The sequence below is a fragment of the Alligator sinensis genome, unplaced genomic scaffold (assembly GCF_000455745.1).
Source record: "Alligator sinensis unplaced genomic scaffold, ASM45574v1 scaffold559_2, whole genome shotgun sequence".
In the NCBI taxonomy this organism is placed as follows: domain Eukaryota; kingdom Metazoa; phylum Chordata; order Crocodylia; family Alligatoridae; genus Alligator; species Alligator sinensis.
The window spans coordinates 1,602,508-1,623,444 of NW_005842046.1; the positions used below are offsets into that span (position 1 = coordinate 1,602,508).

The window sequence follows — 20,937 nt, forward strand, 5'->3', positions numbered from 1 at the left end:
CTGTTAAGTAATGTCATCTATAATCTGAATAGGTCACGATCGGGGTCCCCCAGGCAGTGTTAGGCCCGATCCTTTTGCCCGCAGGAGCCCAATTATTTATCCAAATACGTTCCACGAGTGTTCTAAGTCCACTGAGTAAATCAGGATATTGAGTGCCTTTACTGTGGTCTGAGGCTGAAATATCAAAGTGTAAATAAGCTTATGTATAAATGAAAAACTGCATCTCATAGAAACCTGCGACTAATAGCTTGGGATCCTAACTGAAAGGCATTTCTATTCCCATGCAATACTTTTACAGTGGAGATCAGTAGGAAGCAAGTAAATATTGTCTAGGGTGCCTGCAGCAACCATTGCAAAAAGTTCTTTTTATCTTATAAAAGTAAACTTGAGAAGTAGTTTTAAATTCAGGTAAGGATTCTTCATGGCAAAACAAGATGCTTAAACTGAGAGCCTTCTCCTAAGGAGTCTACGTGGCTAGACTGAACTAGCACCTAGTTCAGCTGTGATTTCTGAGCCTGCAGCCACCTGCCGTTTTTAAGAAGTGATGAGCAGTCCTTGGTTTCCAATGAAATTCTGCACCTCTGAAATTCAGTGAGATGCTTTAGCATACATTTTTGGAACCCAGCTTTAGACGCAGCAAGCTCTGTCTGCTAAATGTAGCAAAGCATGTAAATATTATTGAATATAACAGCCAATGGCAGTTCTAAAAAATAATTCTAGTTCGTATTTGTAGCATGCAATGCCTTTTTTTAAATCCAAGGGTCCCCAAAGTGTCTTAAAAACATGTTAGTTTTGCAACGTCTCTCTCCTAACTCATCTCCCTACTCTGGCACTATAGCATAAAGAAGTGGGGGAAGTGGGCAGACAGAAGTTTTGTTATTTTTTTTATTGGTGTTTGTGGATATCTTAAATTTCACCTTAGCAAAATTCAGTTAAAGACCTCAAATAAACATTCACTTTTTTTTCCCGTTTTCAATTGCTAGCTCGAACAGATGGAGCTTGAAGTCCGAGAGATCCCGCCTCAAAGCCGAGGAATGTATAGCAGCAGAATGAGGAGCTACAAGCAAGAAATGGGAAAACTTGAAGCAGATTTTGTGAGTTCATTTATCTTAAGATGTAAGATAGCATTTAGGAGGAAAAACTTACCAGAACATGACCATGTTTTAAAGGGGAAATAGCTATATTCTCCTTCCATTACTCCTGTGTGGGGGGAATGGATGGATTTCAGGAGGGGAAGAGAGACATGATATTCTTAATTAGTGTAATATGCCACTTCTGTATGTATTTAATTGCATTTGTGGACAAGTGGAAAACTCTTTTAGGCAAGACAACTTCCCACTTAAAGAAGTGCATTGCTAATTCCTGGTTTGGAAGGGTGTTGTTCCAATAAAACCCTGCAGCTCCCTGGCGTCTCCCACTGAATCTGAATCCATCTTGTATTGTCAGACGCTTCCCGGGTCATGAACACTGTCAGCCTCCAAAAAATGCACCCTCTCTTACCGCACAGCATTGAGATTAACTTTGTAGGTCTACCAGTGTAAACGTACCGTGTGGAGGTCGCTTAAATTTTATAAAATTTTGAATTTTGTAAAAATGAGGTGGATTATGTGAAGTGCATTATGATCAGAAACAAACTGCGCTTTTCATATGAAATGCATCTCTTGTACACTGTCACGTGCTATCTGTGACTGCTTTTCCACTGTATTTGGATCCTCCCTGGCTATTTTACAAAACGGCTTTCTGCCACTCGGGGCCAGAGTTCGTAAGGTTCTCTTGCGTGGGTACTTCTTACAGCCTCAAGCCACTCTTTCTCTTGTTCCCTGTTTCAGAGTAACAGATTTGCACACAGATACAATTGCTTCTTCTAAAAGGGCTCACTGATTGCTCTGAGCATCCTGGCTGTTTCCCTTCTGTGTAAGTAATGCATGTGATGTTATGAGATAAGCTCCATTGCGTTTTTCTGGTTATGAACACCAGCATCCAAGAAACTTTTTGTCAGGGGGTGAGCATCATAGACCTTCTTGGGTAGATGCCTAAAATTCTCTGTTTCTCAATGGAAACTTCTTGTCCTTCTTCCTAAGAAGCCAAGATAAGGCAAATCGTGACCTCATCTTTGCAGGTAGCAGGAATATTAGAACTGGGTGAGAGCGGCAGAGGGGCTAGTGAAAATAGACTTCAGTCTTTTTTTATAGAAGAAGCAAATGCCTTGTGGGAAGAAAAGGAATGAGGAGTCTTGGGAATATGAGCGAAATGTCATGGGATGGGGAAAGCATATAGAGAAGCAAACAATGTAGGGAGAAGGGGAAAATAGATTAAAATGATGGAAGAAAGCAAGCAGGATATTCAAGAGGAGGAGCAAGGGAAGGAAGTGGAGGGAAGCTTGTAGAAAGGGAATGAAAAAAGAAGCAGATGTATCTGGGAATCTTTGAGACAACAGCTGAATGCTTCAGTAGTGGTGCAGTGCCATGCTATTATAGCTAAGTTCACAAGCATTCGTATTCAGACTCCAGTTTTCAGATGCTTATGATTATGTGGCTTGCTCTGTATACCCACATGTAAACTTTTTGGAGAGCATATATAATAATGGTTCAGCTGTAAATTCAAGAGGGGAAATAATGCAAGTATTTGGGCTTTGTGGTTGGTTTTTTTTGTTTTGTTTTAGTTTTTGAAGGGCAGGGGTTGAGCTACTCTGATAGCTGGAGGTAGAAAGCTACATATTGATACTGAATGGAACCACCTCTTCTGCCTTGTAGTGAAATTATCTTGACTGGTGTAATTTTATATGTTATAAGCAATTATCTTATAGCTTAAATGAGTGCTCCAGATAATCCTCTGGAGATTTAAGTGCTTCTTAAAGTGTGTTCATTTTTACTGGTGGGCATAAATATCTAAGAAAATCATTAGCAGTTCTGGGGCAGGATCAGTTTACAGACTTTTTTTTTTTGGAAAGTTTTGCTGTTTTCTCTGAAAGAAGCATGAGATTTTGGATTTAAACTTCATTCTCTATAAATGCAGTTGAAAATTCCCCCTTATCCTGTTGTATCTTTGGTTACCGATACATTCCTGTAAGAAAGAGGGTACGGTTACGAGCAGCTACCCATAGTCTTCTCCTAATTTCTTAGATTATGGGTAGAAGCTAGTTCTTCACTTTAGGAATACATTTAAGAGAACTGTATTTCTTTTTAAACCTATAGGACTTTAAACCAAGACGCATCTTTCCTGATGAGTTCTGTTTCATCTTTTCAAGTGCAACACTTGTAACTGAAGATAAGATGGCCTTTCTTGGTTGCTTGCTTACCTGTAGAACGGTGTGAATGCAGATTTGAAAAGGAAGTCGTTTTTAAACTGCATAGCCAAAAGCATTTCTATTAGCACATATCTAAACCTTTAAAACAAGGGCCTGCAAATTCAATCTTATATACATTGTAATGAAAATAACTGTTCTGCCAGGGTCCTTGTGTGCCTTACAGAGTCTTGAAGATAAATCCAAGCAGTTGTTGGAACCAACATTGCAGCAACCGTTCTAAAACTCAAGAGGACGACATGCCCGTTCTGGAGACTGTTAGTACCCTGTATTTGTAGAGATGAGGGCACTCGGCTTGAGTGGCGAGTCAACTTGTTCCAGGGTTGTTTTGGCCAAAATGTCAAGAAGTGAAGCTAAGCTGGAACTATGGATTTAACTTGATTTTCAATATTACATGGAACAGAAATAGTCACGTTTGCCAAGTCAGAAGTATATTTCGCTATGTGACTTTTTAACTTACTAACATTGTGTCCTGAAAAAAAAAAAAGCTTTTAAATAATGGTCTTTTCAGATCTTGATTTTTCTTTTTTCAGTAATCGACTTTCAGGCTAAATGTCAGCATGTGTTCAGTGTCATCTTAGGTTGATCTTTGTATTTTTTCCTTTCACATCCCCAGCAATAAAGATATTGTGATTAGACTAATCCTCCAGGTACTCCTAGGTATCTAGGTATGTTTGGAATTTAGAATATGCCCCTAATGATGCTTGTGCTGCTGTCTTGCACAGATATAAAGTGTGGCCCTGTATGTAGTGCAGGAAGAAGTAGTCTCTAGCTCATTCCCTTTGGTCTGTGTTGACCCTACAGGGCTAATAATGTTGAGGAGCTGTAATGTAAGTTATCACGAAAACACAGACCAGACAAGTCAGGATAACACAGGTTGCTGAGGGAGGAGGTATGGCTTTTAATAATCAAATCTCACAGCCTAAGAAATCCAGCCACTGACTATTGTCTTCTGATACCCTCTTGTTGTGTAGCACCTTACTTGGAAGGGTCCTGTTCATTTTCAAGGAAGTTTTTTACACGTTGAATAAAGTGCTGTTCATCATGAGTATAGATATGAGATGCTGTCGCATAAAAGTAAGTATAGATAAAAATGAGTATAGGTATAAGATGCTGTCCCATAAAAATACTGCAGAGTTTACACAATGTAGTAAAGGTTAATATATTAGCAATATGATTGGAAGGCAGGGAAGGGCGGCACCTTAAAAACTAACACTGTAAAGACTAACTGAATGAGTTGGTCTGCGAGGTGCCACCTTGCCCTGCCTTCTTCCTGATTTCGGGCTAACATACCTAACTACTTCTCTCCTAATATGATTTGGAGTAAAATGTCACGTTTTCCATACTAAATGTTAAAGCCTACAGTGGTAACTTAGATACATTTTTAGTTTTTAATGTTTTCTCTTCAAACAAAGTCCATCCTAGTGTCTGGATGAGCATGTGGGTCTGCTGCATCCAGAATGCTGTAAGAACAAACACTTTATGTAAACTGAGGAGTGGTGTATATTTGAACGTATTTTCAGTTCGAGTACCGTGGTGATGGCACCATCTTGTGTCCAAATATGGAGTTGCATACCGATTTTTTTTTTTTCTTGCTTTCCTGAAAATCTTTCTTGACTAATGTTGTCAGATGATTTATTAAAAAGGGGCACGCCTGATTTGAAATGCAGTCAGATGCAAGCAGTTGAAGCTACTGTACCTGATTTCCAGGCCTTCTGCCAGTGTCTGTTCCCTTATAAATGCATGTGTGTTTTTATTTCTCTTCCTCATTGCTGTGAGAGACTCATCTGAAGAGTGGACAGTGACTGGCTTTGCTGTCGATCACATGGAGTAAACTGTCAATGGAAAAAAAAGATGGTTTTCTGTATTTTTTTCAGTGATTGTGATTTTCAGTGTTACTACTTTGAAAATAAAGTGAAATGTTCTTAATTAAACACTTTTCTCCAGAAATGTTTGATCTCCCTTTTCATCAGCAATGACTTAAAAACTGGATAGCAGAGGTTGACAGATTTGCTATCTCAAGTTGGCCTTGGATATTCAGCGTGGGTTTATAAGTAAGGACATGAATATGTAACATATTTACACCTTTTGTAACTGGCATATGTACGGGGAGGGTGTAAATGTACAACATACAGCCATGTAATAGTGTAACTTCCTTGAATATGGTGTAACACACACCTTACTTGCACAGGAATTGCAGGTAAAGTTATACCTGTGCGTTGTTACACTTGCACGTGTATGTATGTCTGCAACTTAGGCCATAGTTGCCATCTGCACCAGGCAAATGGGTCTATTACTGCTCCTTGCTACCTACTGGCAAGATACTGTAATAGCAGCCTACTGCATAGATCAGGGGTGGGCAAAATGCGGTCCGTGGGCTGAATGCAGCCCACTAGGCTATTCTATCCGACCCGTGGGGCCCCTAAAAAAAATTTAGAAAATTAATATCTGCCCCTGGCTACCCATCATGCTGCCCTCAATGGCTTGCCAAAACTCAGTAAGCAGCCATCCGCCCAAAATAATTGCCCACCGCGGCATAGATGCTGCCTCAGCACCGCTGCTTGATAATTTGTTCTGGATTCTGGTGTAATTTACAGTATTTAAGTTATAACAGTAGGAATGGATTGTATGTCCTTGCCCTAAACCTATTCTGAGTTGTTAGTGGCCAAAGTTGTAGCTACCTATGAATAGCTGATGCATCATTTTCATTTTATTTTATTTTTTCTAGTGTTGAGGTGCATCAGTCATGGATCACAGGTCTATTGTGCTAGACATAACCACACAAGAAATACAGTCCCTGATCCAAAAGCACTTACAATCCTAAATATAAAACAAGAGACCACAGATGGATGCAGACTGATATGAAGAGTATAAGGATAAAATGAGAACGTATTGATTGTTATGGTAGGCAGCAACCCCATTTTTACTAGAAAAATATCTGTATCACAAGTCTGAATACTATATCACCAGCATTAAAAACAGTTGTGGTATATGGAGCTGTCTAAACATAAGCCAAACACACAAAAAAGTTCCATGCTTTCCCTGGTTTACTTTTCTTCCCATAAATTAGGATTGAAACAGCACTGTTTGCTCTCCTATTTCTTGTGTTATGTACTTTTCTTTTCCCTATATAGGAAGGCCCTTAGCTTTTCAATTCAACACCTTCCGCCGGCCAACTCTGAGAAGGCTGTGTGTGTGTAACTTGATAGAGTACATAGCTTTCACTAGAGGGTTTTACAGTATTGGCTGCATGTACAACGGGAAGCATTGTTCAACTTGTTGGAAAACATTCTCGATTCAGTGGCAGAGTTGAGTTTATCATCCAAACGGTCCTGGGACTCTTCATGCAACAAATGTTGCATGTCTTTGTTGCTCAGTCCACTTCCTATTGAGCACCAAATGTGTTGCGTGTTGCCAGATATGGCTCCTAGGTGGGTTGTATTTTTGTCTAGAATAGCAAAAAGGTAGTGGACAGTGATTCACGTACAGATCTCTTCTCTGGAGGAATAGCAAATGAACAGTTGTAAATGTCAGCGGTCCCAAAACCATGCCTTTGTCTTGCAGAAATTAAAAACAAGCCCTGCTCCCATGGTTTATACTAGTTGGTGAAGAGAGTACTTCTTTTGATAATAAAAGTAATTTTTCTTGCTTATGCTTATGAAATCATTTTTACTGAATATTTTTAATATGTGAATATTCTATTAAAAATTACTATTCAATTATTTTGGCCCATGTGTTTCAGTGGCTTGTATGGATCAAACCATTGTAATATTTTGAAATGCATGTACAGCTGGCTATATCTCCCCAGCCCTCCCTGTGTCACTTGTTCTGACTTTGATTCGAGTTCCTTGGTGTTGGGACTTCTGTACATGACTGTGCAGTGCCCAAGAATGAGGGCCCTGACCCACATCTGGGACTTCAGGAGCTATTATGGAGGTACGAAATAAGAAAACTAGTCCACGAAACAGGCTTTAAATAGTCCTTTAAAGTTCCCAGAGCCAAATGGTGAAGTAGGTCATTTTAAATTTCTTATGAAACCACAAGGAAAAAAAAATCTTATGGTTGTTTCCAGCATAGGAATTTTCTTAATATGGCTCCTCTCAAGTAGCTTTGTAAATATGTAAGGAGATAATACTAGGACCAGGACACTTGAGGAGGGTTATTAGCTACAATTAGCTTTGTCATATTGTTATAGGCACCCTCTGGATCCAGAAAGTGCAGTGCAGTCACAGGTGGGCCAGTTGATTCTGCGTTACGGAAGGCTGGTTTCCTGTAACCACTCCAGCCTCTGCTTCTAGCCTATCCTGACTGGTAGCTGGAGGGCATTGGGTGTAATAAAAGGACCTTTTACCTTTGGATTAAGGTATTGACAGATGCATGTAGGATGACCATCCCCTTTCAAATTTCTGGTTCAGTATTAATTCATCGGTATAGCTGCAACAGCATGGTACCGTGTTTTTGATTTGTTTGCAAAGTAGTTAGACCCAGCGCTGGACACAAGCATGCGTGGATGCCTGGGGCCTGGACAGAAATTAATTTTTATTATTAGTATTATTATCTGATACTAAAAGTTTGCCTGGGGCTGCTAAGAGTCTGGCTACATTGCTGATTAGACCAGGGATTCTCAACCAGGGTGCCATGAGATCTTAAGTGAGGCACCCTGTGGTTCTGTGTAAGGAGGTGCATGGTGGGGAGAGGAGAGCATTCACCTGGCTCCTGCCCCAGCCACTCCAGCAGTGTCTGTGGTTGCTTTTCTGGGGACCACTGCTGCTGCCCCCTCCTTTTCTACCCTGCCAGTGCTCCCAGCACCATGCTGTGCTCTGAGCAGGTGGGCAGACACACAGATGGAGCTGCACTTTTCAGTCTGGCTCATCCTCCAGTCCTCCCATACTCCTGTGGCTGGACGGAGGGGTCACAGGGGTGGTTGTAAGCATGTGAGACCCTGCAGGACAGCCTTAGTAATGGGGTCTGCCTTTGCCCTTGAAGTGCACAGAGTAAGGGTGGGGAGCAGGCAAACAGTGGAAAGAGCAGGGCACGACAGGCTGAAATCCTGCCCCTGCTACCCATAAGTGGTACCAGCTAAGTTAGTGGTTTTCAATTTTTTTTCAAGCCTCAAGCCCCTGCTTGCATAACTTTTCTGAATTTAGATTCTAGCTCAGTAGTTGTTTGGTGGGGGGTTCAACTGGGGAGCTGTGAAATTCCAGAAAGATACGGAGGGGTGCCTTGAGGCTAAGGAGGTTGAGAAACGTTGAGCCAGACATTTTCTTTTTCTCATATTGGCACCTGGTGCTAGACAGATGTGTGCGGCATGCAGTTCTGGACCTGATCGTGCTACTAAAAACACCTGAGCAGACAGGTCCCATCTACAATAAAAAAAATAAAATAAAACTGACCCATTGCAGGCAAAGTTTGAAATTTCTGAAATTGGTTAAAGGTGTCTGCGGGAGCAATAAAACTGTCTTCACCACAGGTTATGGGAAAATTGGTTTTATTGTTAGGGTAGGCAGGATCAAGCTGATTTCAGAAATTTCAAACTGTCTCACTTTTGAAGGTGGCTTTGTCCATTTTATGCTAGTAATTAAACCATTTTCAGCCCAGTTCAGAGGCGCATATTGCAAAGGTCGGTCATGGGTTAGTTTCCTCATATTAAGAGCTTTAATGGCTAACATTTCATGTCACCTATCTTCTTCAGTCATTGTCAAACACTTTCTTCTCTGGCCAGAAGAGAAGTTTATTTAATCACTTTAAAGATGGGGATGACACCGAACTGGTGACAGCCAGAGCTCTACCCTCTTACTTACTGGCTAAAAAAGGTCAAGTGGATTTATTACTGTGTGCTCTCGTAGAGGGGACCCTCCACTTCTGCATCATCTCTGCTTATGTACAAAGTTAAAGATATCTTTTCTCTAGCTCTGGATGCCCCAAAATGGCCCATGCAAAAGGGGCAGAAGCCGTCTCTATATAACCACCTCTGTAGAAATCTGGCTCCTGCAGGAGCCCAGTTGAGAGCTGGACTCAGAAGCTCTTTCAAGTGCATGCATGACCCCATCTGAACCCCATTTGTGCTCTTATGCCTGCAGGGACACGTGTGCAGGCAGGTTTGTGAGCATCATGGGCCTTTTCTGTGCCAGTGGCCTCCTTTGGTGGGTCCTTGCTGTGGAAGGAGATTCTAGGCGTTGATTCAGGTTTGATCTCTGTTAATGATATCATCAAGTTAGCAACAAAAAGGAGAGACAGAAGATGTCTTGGGTAGTTATTCAGGCCTGGAAACTAATCCCGACTGGGGGACTGAGCTGTAATGTGAACCCAGCTCTGAATGTAAGATGTCTCAAGTCTGGAAAATTATACTTGTCCCAGCTGTGTCTCAAGAAAACTTTTTGCCATTCTGCGTGTGTACAGTGGCTGGTGGGGAACTATTTCTCTAAAACTTACCAATGATGAAATACTTTCCTTGGAGGGAGGTGTGAAAGATGAGTTAATATGCTTTATTTTATAAGTAGGCTAAGGAGTTATGATCATCTTAATTGAGATTCCTTAGCAGCTGGCTAAGTGTAGCATGTTGTATTTGTTGGCATAAAGGCCTTTAGGTATTGTTTACAATGATTTCTTCTGTATTTGGCCAGTGAGCTACATCTAAGGAGAACTGTGGCTGTTGTTGGACGGATGAATTTATTTCTCTGAACTGACCTCGCCTTAATTATTCATTGGGCCAACTATATAGTTGGGAGAGCTGTTGAGTGACATTCTTCAGGTCTAATGAGTTTAATGAACACCTGTCTCTAGAAGCAGTCAGAGCAACCTCAGCATGAGCAAGTTGGCCTGTTCTGAAGTCAAGTTAGTGGCCTGTAGGTGCATGGTATAGTATCCCATACCAAACCCCTGAAGCAGTCAGTGTAACTATTTTCCCTCCTTTCCCACAAAAATCCTTTTTGTGCTTAAAATTGTTCTAAATTCTCCTCTTTAGTGTCACTTATTCCATTTAGTAGAAAGTCAGCATGATTGTAATTTGGACTCTAGTACAGGAATAGCGTTTTCTGTCACTTTGTCAATCTGCTTTCTTACCCAATAATGTATAAAAATGTCTGGAGGTTGACACTGAGCAGGCTTGCCTTCTCACCAGCCACCTTTGTTTCTCCGTTCTGGGCATAACGGTATTTCACACGCAATATTTCCTTGCTTAGTATAGCTTCAAGTCTTTTGAGTCCCATTTTGTTTGGGTGCTGTTTCTTCATATACAGAGAATTTCTAATTCACTTTAACCAGCATCAAAGACAGCTGCATGTAAAGAGTGGGGTTCTTATAAAGGAATATGACTGAAAATGACATCACGTAGGCTCGGTGATTTTCTTCTCTCTTGCTGGATCCGTATCATAGTCAAATAATACTGTACTACCTGCCAGGGTAAAAAGGAATCGAGCCATCATCTTTCTGCACCAATACCATCAGTAAAAAAAAAAAAATAAAAAAAAAAATCCTTCAATTGGAACTAAGCTATTTGCATTGATGATGCATGAAGCAGAACAGAATATACTTTACTCTCCAATGCTTTCACAGGCTCCCTAGTTTTTGTAAAAATAAAAGCTTCATTGTTGGTTTGTTTCTAACATAAGTTACTAGACTTGGAAAACCCCGGAGCAGGCAACCTAGGCAAGAAATCACCCTTTCTCTTTGGTTGCTTTTCAGATGCTGCACTTTCAGATGTCTTAACAAAGTATTTCCCTTTCTTTCCAGCTTTAGTGAGATCTATTCATGTTCGGCTACAGAATAAGGAGAGACTTGAGCTGCTGATAAAAGATATAGAGCAAATAATGTTTTGATACTAGAAGGATTAATTATAGGGGGGTTTTGGTGGGGGGGAGTTGTACTTTGTTTGTTCAGGGATTGACGCTAGATGGCACTGTTTGCAAAGCAAGCAACATTTTTTTTCCCCTTTTTTTTCCTTTTCTTTTCTCTCTCTCTTTTTGCTTTGGTAGTAACTGAAATTACTGTTTCATGAATAAAATATTTCTGGTGGGATTTGCATTTCTATATTGGCTGAAGATACTGTGTTGAATGTTTTATTAACCAGCCCAGTGCAACTGTCAGCCTATTAAAGAGATCCAATGGACCCTGTTTAGCTAAATAAACTAAATAAATCCAATTCGTCAAATTGTGTTCCTGGCTGTTTATTTTCCATTCTTTTGATGTACAGTTTATTTTAAGTTAAAGCCGCATAGGTTTAAAAATTAATGGGAAAATAGAATTTACTGTTTGGAACATGAGAAGACTAATTGCCGTGGTCAAAAATAGCTTTGCTTTTAAGGTGAAGTTGCTCTCTGGCAAACGGTGAACTTTTTATTGGTGACTGATCAGTGGTCCCATGGCAAAAATTGTTTTGGCCACTGAATAGTTAATGGCCTATTTTACTTGTTTGAAGTCTCAAGACTTTAATGAAACAAAATATTAAACATGGACACTACTCTCACAGAACTTCATGGGACTAGGAAAGCTGTTTTAGCATTCATTTTCCCCATTAATTTCAAGGAGATATTTCAATTCATAGATTATCATGCAACAATTTATCTTTATAGATATCTATAGATTTATATATAGATAGATATATCTATAGATATTTACTTTTATATTTTTCTTTTATAGATATATATAGCTATATTCTTTATAAAAGTAAGTAAGTTGCAACCTAAGATTTATAGTGACAGCTTTTTGGATGTTGTGTTTTCTTGTCATCATACAGCGGAGTCCTGCCATCTTTAGGTTTGCTGTGCTTTAATATTTTAGGTCTTTTTTTTTTTTTTGGTGAAGAGTATCGCTATAGATAAGCTGAAGATGAGCTCCAAATCTGTGCTAAATCTATTAGTATGCTGAGAATTATTCTATCAACCCCATTACAATTTATTTTCAAAACACAGCTAGATGTCCAGTTTTGTTAGTATGAGAAGAGAAGGAATAGTGGTGGTTGGAAGCTGCTTCCCTTCTGATGATTTCCAGAAGTCTGCTTTTGAGATGCTTAGCATTAACTTTTTGCATGTTTTCCAAGAATGTGAACTAGCAGAGTACCATGAATACAGGGCTAAATGCCTGCAGTACTTGTGTTTCCAGAAACGGAGCACAGGGTTTTAATACAACAAAAACACACTTCAGTCAAATTGCTTTTTTGGCTTTCTCCTTAAGAAGTCCGTAATATGATGGATTAAAAGCCTCTGCTAGGAACTAAACTGTGTGCGCATCATCTTTGTAGTGGTAGAGTCTGTGGAGGGAAATTGTGTGAAAAGTTAATTCTGCTATCTATCTTGGTTCATTACTGTGCTTGACTATTACCAAAGTTGGTCTTCCTTTTAAGGGCAAATGTTAGATATTTATGGACACGCTTCCAATGCTGAGTGCAGCACCATGCTCTGTACATATGGGATTTCATTTATCATTTAAACTTTAGTTTAAAAAAATGAAAATAGGCTATTTTAATTGCTAAAACATACAAATATCAACATATGTCTTTTGACCGAACAAGCTCATTATATGTACCTTACTGATACGCTATTACATACTGGTGGCACAGAGACAGAAGGAGCTTTCTGTTTTGTTATGTAGCCTAGTAGAATCAGCTGACATGGGTGCTACCCTGAAATATAATCTTGCTTTGCAAAACAAGGCTTGATAAGGACAAGGAAGTCAGACAAATTCCTTTTCTCTTAAAAATTGTGGTTTTTTTGGTAAACCCCCAGAGTCCTTTTCCTCTGACTTCTTCTTTTTTTTCTGCGTGTCATGTTACCATCTAATGCCCTCAGTTATGGATCACAGTCCCACCGTGCAAGCGACTGTACAAATGAATACAAATACAAATGGCAGCCTCCACCTCAAAGATTTGTGGTCTAAGTAGACTTGCTCTTCACTCAGTGTTGCAGAAGAACTGAAGGCTTTTAATGTCTAGCTCAAGATCAATGATAGATATATCAAATACTTACCATCAAACCATACATTTGTGCACATGTGAAACAAGCAGATCAGTTGCTCTCCATTTTGGATTTGATTTTTAGGATAGCAGCGCTGTGAAAATTAGGACTACTTCTAGCGTTTGGCAGCATTTGGAGTGGTCAAGAGATGCTCACTATAAAGATGAGAGGGCAAAATATAAAAGGAAATATAAAAGAGTAATATAAAGGATGAGTTACGGGGTCAGTAGTGAAGTATAAAGCCCTTTCTTTTTTAGGATAACAGTTTCAATCCATGCAGTTTGTAGTGACTGACAGCTATTGCCATCAGATTATTTGGTGCCCAATGTGAAATGAAGCTGACTGCTTCAGTTCACTCCCCAGTGGCAGGAATTTGCATCGCCTGAGTCCCTACATTTTGCAAATTTAGGAACTTCAGAAATGAAGGCTCCGATGAGTAGGACAATACTCTCACGCCAGAGGTGTGGTCCCTTATCGTTAGAGTAGGTGCACAGTCAGACATTCAGGAAAAGACTGTATGCTCTGTATCTGTTTTGTGGGGCCCTGATATAACGGCTACTGAAATCAAGGAAAATACTTTAATAGGACTGATATGAAGTCTAAGATAAATGGAAAACTTGGATATCAAGGGTAGTCTGTGTGGCACCTTTGTGTACTAAATGACGTGTACTATCTTTGTTTTAGGACTAAGTTAAATGTATATACTGATAGTCATCAAATGAAGACTAAGTCGGGAACCAGACTGGAATTTTTATTTATTGATTTATTTTGATCTGAGAGGATTTTTGTTTTATTTTTTTAAAGATTTTAAAAATAAAACTAATTGGCCTACAAACATCAGCAGCTGCTGCTTTAGAAACTGAGAATGTAAATTCTTCAGGGTAAGGCCCTTTTATTTATGCTGTTTGCATGATGTCTATGTTTATACAGGTAAGAAATAAAAAAAAAAGAATGTAAGAGCCCAGAAAAAAGTTGCCAAGTCTGTGGGTTTTGGTTTTTTTGATTAGAGGTAACTTTTTCTTTTTGATAATCTGGGAATTGTACCTAAGTATGTGGTCCTGGTAGGTCAATTCGGGTATCTCTTTGAAGTGCAGGGATATGCAACTAAACTTGCCGACATCCCCCAAAGGAACTTGTTTTCTGTGATTCATCTTCAGTTATTTGGGGAAGAAACTGAAGCATGGATTGTAGCTATAATAGCTTATACAAGCGAACATGCTATTTTTAGAGAGTCTTGATGACTTGTGAGGTTCCCAGTTCTTAATCTGCCTACAAAGGCATCCATAGTCAGGTAGGCTTCTTGGGGCTTTCCTAACACTCCCACTTCTGGCCAGCAAAAAGTTCTCAAGAAACAGCGCTGCCAGCTTGGGCTGGCCAGCTCCAGAACGTAGGACCTACCCAGTCTGAACATCTTCACTAATTTAATCAAATAGTAAATCCAAAATGTTCTTTATAGATCTTCATTTAATTCACCTTGAAAGGGACCAGTTCCAACAGCCCATCCTGCTCTCTTAAATCCTTGCCCCAACTACACAATTTGGTGGGTAATATCTTTTATTGGACCAGCCGTGTTGGGGGGGTGGATAAAGTTAGAAAAGCTTGTGTAGTTGGGTTATTTTGCCAGATATTTGATATCTTTTTCAGTTCCTTCTTGTCAAGTGGAGGATTCTAGCTTCTACTCATTCCCTCCACCATGCCCCTCCTTAGTGTGTATCAGAAATGAAACAAGCCCCATATTTTTCCCAGGAAAAATTATTGCTCTGGAACCAGCGCTTTTCTGTAAACTGGATCCTCTTCTCAAGTACCTATCTCATGGTTTCACATCACAGTTGTCAAGTGAGAGAAACCAAAGTTGTTCTCTTACTGACCAGTTTCAAACCTTAAGATCCAGTTGGGGAATGAGAATGTGCAGGTACAGACATTCCTGGATATTTTAATTCCTCGGGGTGTCTTGTATTGCCAACCCAAAGCATTCAAAAACCTCGAGTCCAGGCCAGTCAAAATCATGAGCCTGGTTTAAAGATCATGATACTTTAAAAAATAATAAACGTCAGATTTATTTTTTTTTCCCCTTCTGATGTTTAACATTTAGGGTTAGTGTTTTCAGGCTTTCGGGCATAACTGGGAGGGATCAACACTTTAAGTTTTTTTATTTTAAACTCCTTCTCCTCCTTGACTCCAGGAGTTGGAGCTTGAAGAGACAAACATACCATCCATATAGAATGAAACTCGTAATACAGTCCTAGTGCCTGAAGTATATTTTGTCTACCCTAAAAACAAGCATATGCCATTTTTCCTTATTTCAGCAGCTGACGATGAGATTAAATAACTCTTTCCGTCTATGGAAAACTGGTGTTTTTTGTAAAAGCTCAGAGGAATTCCTCCATATGGCCGTATTGTGTTGAACATAAATACTTGCATTCCAGTGAAACTCCATATTCTGACATGGGCGTAATTAAGACAATAGCTACTGGGTCAATAGCAAACAACTTTAAGTGCTTGATAGCCTCTTCAGTAAATGTGTGTTATCTTATAAATACAGGTGTTCATAGTTCAGGCATTTCTACAGATGCACAGTGCTGGAGTTGGGAAGGTTTGGCTGAGTGTGTGTGGAGAGGGACGAAGCAGGGATGCTGTTCCTGCAGTAGCATTTCCCACCCCCGCCACCCCTCCCAGTCTCCTGGGAAGTCTTTCCACAGATGCACCCTGAACACACACAATGGGAAAAAAGCAGTATTTCAAAGATTGCATCATTCTGCAGCATCTCGTTTATCCTCGCTATATATGTAAGATAATGCTGATTTTTTTTGCCTTTCTGCCCAGGATGAAACACAGATGACTTTGGCCTCTGTATGTCTCCGTAGTTTTAAGTAGACTGAATTCCTTCCAGGCCCTTTTTTGCAAAGGGCTAAAGCTATGGTATTCACTTCTGCTGCGCTTTGCTGTGGTCTTTGCTAACGAGGTTCTGCTTCTTTGGGATGCTACACTGTCTTGTCCCTGAATTCAGTAATGAAGTAGGTTGTTGTTCTAAACCATTGTTTAAAACAAAGTAATCATTTTGAATTTCTGGATTTTTTCTTACGGTCCATAATTTAAACACCATTTTATATTAATATAGGAATATTTAGGTTACAAGGTTTTTAGTATGCAATTTATTGATTTTTCTGGAACGATCACAACAACTGGATACGTTGCTAAAGAAAATCGGCATTTAAATTTTACTTGAGTGGTACTGATGCTGCTTGCTTTGCCATAATTTATGAATATACAGGTGCTGGTCTAATATTTATAGATGGATTTTGGTGACTTGTAAGTGTGCTTGCATTTTCATTTGTTTTCTGCAGTTACCTGAAAAGGGTGAGAGTGTATCGTGCTTCGAGTTTTTCTCTCTCGCAGTTTTGGACAACGGGGGGAAAAAGTGTGCTTCCACTTTTCCAATCCATCCTAGAGATCCTAAAGATTCATTCTGTGACCTCAAACAAGTAATGGTGGGTGAAACCGTTACACGTCGCTGATATCTGTTTCTGCCCACAGTAGTTCTGTTTTTAAAGCAAAGGTGAGCGGGGAAACTGCTTTAAAGGAGGAAAAAATGCTGGATTAAATCCTCTCAAATGATTATCTCTGCTAACTTAGTGTATTCCAACAAATAATATCCTTTTATTGTGATATACAGGTGTGTATCACGTTTTGGAATGCTTTAAATATTTTGGTATTCAGTACTTTTGGATCAGTTCTTAATAAGTGAGACTGAGGTTGTATTGCTTTAATTACCAAACACTTTTCTTTACAGAGAATGTAATTAAAATGGAGATATGAACTTATTTAACACAAATGTTAGTTTTGATGCTCCACTTGCAGCAGTTGAACATCCTCTTCATCCATTGCTTCTCTTCTGAACTGACTTATGGTACCTGCCTTTAACCTGGTTGATTGTTCGTATTTCTACCAGTTTTGGGCAGCGTTTGAACTAATCAGCTCTGGAGTTGCTCCTAGTTTTCAGGTACGCTTTTATTTTTTTACAAAGCGTGAAAGCAGTCCTGGTGGAAGGTTTTTTGAGTGGCACACGGCTGAGCAACAAGCATAGTTTTGTTGCTTGAAATTGTATCAAGTCTCTACTCCTACATCTCCTTGCAGTGTCTGGATACAAGCAGAGAGTGGGCTATCCTTCTGACATAATAAATGGGGGGCAATGCCTTAGTGTATAGCGGGATGGATGTACAAGGCCTCCTATCACAACGTGGAAGTAAGAAACTTTTTTTTTTCCCCACTGCCTAACTGAAAAACTGTATGCAGACATCACTAGTATGTTCATTTAACATGTTCTAGATAATTTTAAAAGTGAACTCTTGTATGTGTATTTTACTATAGAGAACTACTTCTGTCTCTGCATTAAAAAAAGAAAAAGACCCAAGGGTAATTACAGTTCTTGAAGGATTATAGCATATGTCTATAAACTGCAATGTTGGACAGATCTCTTCGGAAATAGCCACACAAATGGAAACGTGACGCACCTATTGACGGAGAAGAGCTGATAAACCCAATTTGATTCAGAAAGCCAAGAAACATTTTAATAACTTTTTGACATTTTCCTGTAGTCCTTATTTACCTTATCAATAGTTGTGGTGACACATGATTGTCAACTTTTTATATTAAACCAAACTAATAAATTAAACATGTTGTGTTTATACCTGATGAAAGCTGACGTTTTGGAAAGGTGTTAAAATATACTGACAGGTCTTGTTCATAAGCTCCTTTGGTATAAATATGTAGATGACATCTTTAGATATTGTTTGTACATAGGCTGATAGGCAGGAAGCGTTGACAACGTAACAAATGCAAATGTCAACCCCACAATTTAACCTTTCTGTGTAGGAAAAGATGTTAGTTTTAAGTTACATGTATCTTTTAACTTTTATTTTCAAAGTTTTTTTTTTTGTGTGTGAGCCTGTTATCATTGCTGTTTCATGTGCCACAGAAAGTAACACTGCAATAAGAAAGATTTGCACTTAAGAGCTTTTCTCTGTGGTGTTCCTACTTAAATGACTACAGCTGAGTAGGTTTTTTTTTTTTTTCTCATTCCTCTAATTCTTTTTATTTTTCATGTTCTTCTAGTATCTCCTGAATCTTTCGGTAGCACCACCTGATCATACTTGACTCGCTAAGTATACAGCGCTTGTGAGGGTGGCTCAAGGGCAGCTCAACAATAAAAGTGTTTTTTAAAATGCCATGCCTCATATTAGAGCAGTTTTTGTTACAATAGCTACATGGCCTTGGCACCAAACTGGGACAGAGCTGCTTAGCTTACAAAATATTACCATCGTGTGTGACCTCGCTCTCCTCAAGTTGAACCTAGCAGTGCCATAAATCTGTTATATATCAACCTATTTGGTTTTTCCTTTCTTTATTCTGGTCCAGCTGCTATTACTTTCAAATCCTGTAAGAAGGTGAGTGCCCACAGCTCCCAGGGAAACGCACACGCTATGCATCTGAAAGTATCTAAATTATGTCAAGACGGGGATATTGGCACATTAGGGTCAAGCCTACAGATAGCATTGCCATTCACTTGGCTGGCCAATAGGTCATGCTGAAGGGAAGGATTTTTAGGAAACACTTCCTTGTCACTGTCTGCATCATCTCCTCTGCCAAAACAGAGCTGGCATACTTGAATTGTGGAAATATAAGATGCTGGTGTATACATTAGTTCACAGGTCTTGTGAATAGACCATGTTCCTTGACAGACCTGTAGCCTCTGTTATGCTTCATGGGCTCCCAGTCTGCCTTACCCAGAAAATTATTTGGTCCAGACTATTATGATGCTAGTGTTATACCGTGTTTATAGGTGTAAATGTTCCATTAGCTAATGCGTATATAAGTAAGCTGGTAATATATGCTGGGTTGTATGTCCCAGTGAAGATTTGCTGAGATTTCATAGTGCTGTCATTTTAAATTTTGCATTAAAACGGTATCCTCCTTCTCTAAAAGCAGTCACTGGGAATAGTTCCCCTTGATCTGAGTTTTGGCTCCTAATCTCTCATTTCAGTGTTGTAAGGTCAAATGTGTCGGCTGGAAGTAGAAAAGCTGCACTACTTCACTATCTTCCATGTCATCAGAAACTTTCTGTTAGTGCCCTTTTGGTGATTACTATTTCAAGGTGGAAAGAAACTTTTTCTCGCATGTTACAGTTTTCCCTATTGTAAATATATTACCCGATTTTTTGGGGGGTATAACGTAGCTGTCATGGTGGAAGCTCCAGTGGTTAGGAATGCTGAATAGGTTGAATATTGGCACTGAAGAACAGAGACCCCATCTGCAGATCCTTTCCTTTCCTTCCCCATGTAAAATGCACGTCAGTTCCACGTTTGAGGTAAAACGGGAAACTAAAGAAATTTATATGAACAATTGTTGATGGGCTATCTGAATACTCACATAAGTTGTTGGGAGGACTTTCTGTTTTGGATTCTTTTTCTTCTGAAACAAAATAATTAAAAATTGACAGTAGTTTTGTTGCCATGTAAATGCCTGTTGGAGGTTGGTGCAGCATGTCGAAAAGTATTGGCTTGGCAAGCTTGGTGTCGAGACCAATCATCAGCTGGCTAATGTCACTTACTGTATTACATGACCAGCAAGGTTTCCAACAGGAATCACCACAATTCATAGATTCATAGATGTTAGGGTTGGAAGGGACCTCAATAGATCATCGAGTCCGACCCCCTGCATAGGCAGGAAAGAGGGCTGGGTCTAGATGACCCCAGCTAGATGCCTATCTAACCTCCTCTTGAAGACCCCCAGGGTAGGGGAGAGCACCACCTCCCTTGGGAGCCCGTTCCAGACCTTGGCCACTCGAACTGTGAAGAAGCTCCTCCTAATGTCCAGTCTAAATCTGCTCTCTGCTAGCTTGTGGCCATTATGTCTTGTAACCCCTGGGGGCGCCTTGGTGAATAAATACTCACCAATTCCCTTCTGTGCCCCCACAAGCCTTTTGACATGCAATTTCTGATGTTAAATAGACCATCACCCTGTTATGTATGGATGGAAACGTACCATCCAGATCTGTCCAACGTTCTAACGAGTATTTATTAATCGATGGAAAACCCTTTAGTCTATAACGCCTTGTAAGTACCTGAAACTAGGCTTTGTGTTGTAGTAGCCACCTGTCTGAGGCTTGTCAAATTGTTGCACTGACTTTTGGAGGGAGTGGGGAAAATGTAGTTAAGAACACACAATCAAGTAATGTCGTGTTTAGTCTTCTTGGCCCATCACCGGAGTATCTGAGCTGTTTCAGTTTCATAGTTGGTAGGGTTGGAAGGGACCTGAGCCGATCATCAAGTCCGACCCCCTGCCATGGCAGGAAAGGATGTTGGGGTCAAACGACCCTGGCAAGGATGACACTGGCAAGGTGTCTATCTAGCCTCATGATGTGTCTATCTAGTGATGTGTTGAACAACATGGTGAACTACAGTCACCTGGCTCCAACTGTTTCCTAAGGGGGAGAGGGAGGGTGGTAGTGGTAGAAGTACTTTTAGATACCATTTCAGAATTGTTGTCCCGGGGTCTCTTGAGGGAGATCCATGAGATCCACTTATTTTGCATTATATGTTAAATGTGCCCCTGAGTTCACCCATCTATCTAGAGGGATACATCATTTAATTTCCAAAGCATTCTTCAGGGATCGTCATTTACTTC

General features: G+C 39.9%; 1 protein-coding gene across 9 annotated transcripts in view; it reads left to right on the forward strand.

Annotated features, from left to right (window-relative positions):
* The window catches only part of VTI1A (vesicle transport through interaction with t-SNAREs 1A), a 346,832-nt gene that overhangs the window by 17,259 nt on the left and 308,636 nt on the right, over positions 1 to 20,937 (forward strand). For all 9 annotated transcript variants that reach the window (XM_025203133.1, XM_025203131.1, XM_025203136.1 and 6 more), the window contains exon 3: positions 984 to 1,094. In XM_025203133.1, coding sequence (XP_025058918.1) covers positions 984 to 1,094 — 111 coding nt within the window. The remainder of the gene's footprint in view (positions 1 to 983; positions 1,095 to 20,937) is intronic.